General features: G+C 44.4%; 1 protein-coding gene across 1 annotated transcript in view; it reads right to left on the reverse strand.

The window, feature by feature from the left end:
- The window catches only part of gdpd1 (glycerophosphodiester phosphodiesterase domain containing 1), a gene marked incomplete at its 3' end in the record, with an annotated part of 12,948 nt that overhangs the window by 2,540 nt on the left and 5,408 nt on the right, over positions 1 to 5,000 (reverse strand). The window contains 1 exon segment of the mRNA XM_032512196.1: positions 4,975 to 5,000. This exon segment is cut by the window's right edge and continues 79 nt beyond it. Coding sequence (XP_032368087.1) covers positions 4,975 to 5,000 — 26 coding nt within the window.

Genomic DNA, 5,000 nt, shown 5'->3' on the forward strand with positions numbered 1-5,000 from the left:
AGAGAGAGAGAGAGAGAGAGAGAGAGAGAGAGTTACTATTGGCTGTTCTAAACATTTGCATAGATGACAGGGAGAGGCAGATTCTGGCAGGTGACTTTGCCTACTACTTACTGCAGCTTCTAAAGTAGACGTAAATGAAGTAGGCTGGGAGAAAATGTACACAGCAAAATGTCGAACAACTCTCAATCAGGACGTTAAACACAACAGATTTATGACATATACGTACAGTAAAACTGGAAGAGCGTTTGAGGGTGTGATTTGTCTAAAGCAACTATACTATACTATACTTTAGTGCAACAAATACTGTAGTAGCCTGTAGTAATGTAAGAAAGGAAATCATTTAATCCTTAACGAATGTCTGGCACGTTTTAATGTGCTCTATGACCTTGATCTGTTATGTTCCACTAAATTACACTCTCAGAGCCAAAGAGGGTGTGAATGTTTCCTTTAATGACTTCATTAGGGACTGAGATCATCTTTCAAACAGTTGTGCCCCAGATAACTGAGACAGAAAGGACACTTGAATGTTCACAAGAATGAACAAAGTGAAGTGGGTACACCTGAGCCAAGGAAGTCAGGTACCTCTTGCAATTATTAAATACCTCAATTAAAATAAAAGTACATTTAATTAAAGAAAACAAAGTAAAGTAAGTGAGTAACTTTTAAAAATCCACATCAAGCAAACTTTCTGACCTCAGGAGGAAATAAACTATGACACACAAACATTTCTAAGTGCAAGGTCCACTTAACTGGAAAATGTCCAGGCTTTAATCAGTAGATAGAGTCGGCTTGTACAGTTAAGTCTGAAACTTCATGGTCACGTGGTAACCGCTCTTTCTCTGTTCAAGGTTTGTCCCTGGTGTCTGATGTAATGTACACTGGATCAATATATGTACATTGCTGGAATGAAACCTGACATCCGCTCTGTCATCCGCTCTGTCCTTCCCCTCTTGCCATCTCTGCTATCGGGGCCCAGGACAGTTGTGATTTGTTTAAAGAAGTACAAAAGAAGCCAGAGTGTTTTTCCCCCTATCCCAGAATAGATAGGTGGTGTAGCCAGATCGTACTCCAGCGCTGACACAGTCGCTGTGGAGATAGGTCTGGCTATGCGAGACTATATGTAATGTGCTAAAAGGTTATTGTCAAACAGCTATTTCAACGGTCCATTTTTTTTTTTAAATCTATAAATGGAGATCCAATTGAAGTGGTAAGAGAACAATTTTCTCTGTTAATTTCTGAGTGGCAGCTAAAAACAATTGGCCTTGTCAATTTAGCTTTTTTAGTTAAGATTTTAAATTAGAAATGTGTGAAATTTGTTTTCTGAAACGCAGCTGCACAGCACTTTGGTTCAAGGTTCAGGGTTCATTATTGGTCATGTGCACAACGATAACAGAGGTAGTCGTTGGCAAGGAAAATAGGCCTTAGGCCTCAGGCACCTCCAACAATGCTCATTAAAGTAAAAACAAAATCTGAACTGTTGGACAGCAGTCATTAAACAGTAGGTTTCTTCCTCTTTATGTTTTATAGTTTGAGGCAGAATTACAATTTAATCCTGCTGCTTAATAAAACCTGTTCAACTCTGTCACATAGAGGCCATTTTTGAATGACTCCTATTTAAAAAGATCAAAAGGCACAGACTGAGTGTGAAGTGGCCCAAAGCTGTTGAATAGAGAGAGTGGGAAACAGTCAACAATGACCTGACAAAAATCCTGGAGCAACAAGTGGGCACAGCAGAGAAAAAGCTGGAAAGGATGGGCAACATCATCTACCACTACGGAGAAGAGCGCTTTGGAGTGAACACAAGGAGAAACCACAAGGTAGCACCAGCACCAGCCAAATCCAGGAGGCAGCAAGAGATTGAAAGGCTGGTCAGAGAGAGAAGGCAGCTGAGAAAGCAGTGGAAGAAGGCCTCTGATACAGAGAAAGAGGGTCTCATGCTACTCCAGGGGGACATCAAGTGTCGGTTGGCAACTTTACAAAGAGCAGAGTACTTGAGGAAACTCCGCAAGAAGAAGGAACACAAAAGAACACGGTTTTATAAAAACCCCTTCAAGTTTGTCAAAGACCTGTTCGATAAGGAAAAAAGTGAAAACCTGAGAATTCCAAAGCAGGAACTGGAAGAACACATGGAAAAGGTTCACCATGACACAAAAAGGCACGAACAGATAGTTATCCCACATGACATACCACCTATTCAACCTTCTGAATTCATCCTGAGGACTGGCCCTCCAAAATGGAAGGAAGTAGAGAGTATAATACGGCGCAAGATCAGCATCAGCCCCTGGGCCGAATGGAGTACGGGTATAAGCTATACAAGAACGCACCAGATGTTCTACGCTATCTTTGGAGGCTCATGAGAATAGTGTGGCCGAAGGGAATGATACCCAAGGCGTGGCAAAGGGCTGGAGGGGTGCTAATTACCAAGGAGAAGGATGCGACAGACAAGTCAATTCCGGCCAATCTGCCTTCTCAACGTTGAGGGGAAAATCTTTTTCAGCGTGATAGAACAGAGGTTATCCACCTACATCGAGAATAAAAAACTACATTGATGCATCTGTACAGAAGGCTGACATTCCTGTTTTTTATGGTTATTTGGAGCATACCAGTATGATCTGGCACAAGACCCAAGCGGCGAAGAAAGAAAAAAAAGAGACATTCATGTCATCTTCCTTGACCTGGCCAATACCTTTGGATCAGTTCTCCATAACCTCCTCTGGGAATCCTTCAACTTCTTCCACGTTTCATCATCCATCACTAGTCTAGTAAAAGCCTACTTTGAAGACCTGCAACTGTGCTTTACAACAGCCGACTTCACAACATCACGGCATCGCGTAGAAGTAGGCATCATGGCAGGCTGTACAATCTCACCCCTGGCCTTCACAATGGCCATGAGGTCATCCTCAGGACCTCGAGATGGGTGGTGGAAGGTGAGCCAGGGAAGCTCAAGCTCTGGTGCCTGCAATTTGGACTTCTCCCTCGGTAATGTGGCCACTCACTATCTACGAGCTCCCAATAACAACTGTAGAAAAGATGGAACGAACCGTGACTTCATATGTGAAGAAATTGCTCGGCGCCCCACGCTGTCTAAATAACATCAGCCTATACGGTGAAGGAGTCATTGAACTACCTATCACGAGCCTCACCAAAGAGTACAAGTGCTCTAAAGTAAGACTCCAGATGACATTGAAAGACTCCAGAGATCAGACCATCAGCAATGCTGTTCCACCACTGATAAATGAACGGAAATGGACACCATCCGACGCGGTGCAGCATGCTACGTCAGCCCTGAGGCACAACGACATTGTAAGGCACGTCCAGTTGGGAAGAGGAAGCCTTGGCCTTACAGCAAGTAAGTCAACTTGGCGTAAAGCCTCAACATCAGAGAGGAGGAAAATGGTGGTCAAGGAGGTGCGCCGTCAGGAGGAGGCGGAAAGAAGCGCAAGGGCAGTCTCTCTTGCCAAGCAGGGACAATGGATACGGTAGGAAGGCCTGGAGAGGAGAAAGCTCAGGTGGAGGGAGCTTTGGGAAATGGAGGGAAGCAACATCAGCTTCATTATCAGAGCCAAAAAACCTCCACCAGTGTTATGGCGAGGACCCAACCTGTGCCCTCTGCCCAACTCCAGCGACTCTCAAACACATCTTGACCGGTTGTAAGACCAGCCTCACACAAGGCCGCTACACCTGGGAGGCACAATCAAGTCCTCAAGAATCTGGCAGCAGCTCTTGAGAGCAAGAGAGCAACCAATTCCGTCACGGCCCTAACCTTCACCCGAAAGGGACAGAAAAAAGCCCATCCCCATACCAAACCAGAAGCTGGACAGCTAGCCATGGCTAACTGGAAGATGGTAGTCAATATTTGCCAGCAACTAATCTTTCCACCAAAGATTGCAGCCACCACCCTTAGGCCAAACTTGGTACTCTGTTCCCCTTCACTGAAGTCTGTTTACATCATAGAGCTCACAGTCCCATGGGAGAATTCAACAGAAGAGGCCTATGAACGCAAGAAACTGTGCTACACAGAACTGGCAGCAGATGCTCAACAATGAGGATAGAAAAAGCAAAAATCTATCCGGTTGAAGTGGGATGCAGAGGTTTCGTGGCTTCTTCCACCATCAAGCTGCTAAAAACCCTTGGCATCCATGGACAGGCTCTACGACAGACAGTTAGCTCAGTCTCTGAAACAGCAGAAAGAAGCAGCCAGTGGAAATGGATCAAGCGGAATGGAAAGGACCTTTGTTGGGCTCAAAGAGCATCAACATGACCCGCTCACTAATCCCCCCCACCCCATACCCCACTTGAGAACCCATGTCACAACCTTCCAGGAGAAGGGTGAACAAGGTATGCGGTCAGCTCTAGGCTTGACTCAGGGAAGAGGACGCCCCCTGCCTTGCACAGTTCCGTGGGATGCGCCATTTAAACAACTAGGCAATTTTCATGATTGGGCATGGGACAATGGCCACCTTTGATGAGGGTGTCTAGTGTTCAAAGGCCGAAACACCCCCTGATTTAAAGGTACACTACTGATGATGTGTCCCGAAATTTACATCTTTCCACATCTGAAATACAGTTCTCACTTCACTCTCAACATCAAGGCAAACTTCATGTGTATACCATCCATTGGCACAATGAACAGTTTACCATCCTGTCATGTGTTTCATAATTCTGAGACTTGAGCCACAGTAAAAGGGAAAATAATGTAAAACAAACCTCAAACTATCGACCTACTGCTATCAAATGTTGTGTACCTGTATACTGATCACCCCTGGTTGAGTGTAGTGTTACTGTTGTATTTTACTGACAAATTAGAACTGTGTACGTGTTGCACAACAACCTGTAGAGTACAGTGTTACTAAAGGTTGATGCATGATGCTGACTTTCAACTAACATCTCCTAAAATTGTTTTTTTCCAAAGCTCTATGAGTACATCTCTTTTTATATTTGATCCAATTTGTATTTTTGTGCGTGTATACCTACTTGGTGACAATAGAGGGCATGGGGAT

Source organism: Etheostoma spectabile, chromosome 3, assembly GCF_008692095.1.
Source record: "Etheostoma spectabile isolate EspeVRDwgs_2016 chromosome 3, UIUC_Espe_1.0, whole genome shotgun sequence".
NCBI classification, from domain to species: domain Eukaryota; kingdom Metazoa; phylum Chordata; class Actinopteri; order Perciformes; family Percidae; genus Etheostoma; species Etheostoma spectabile.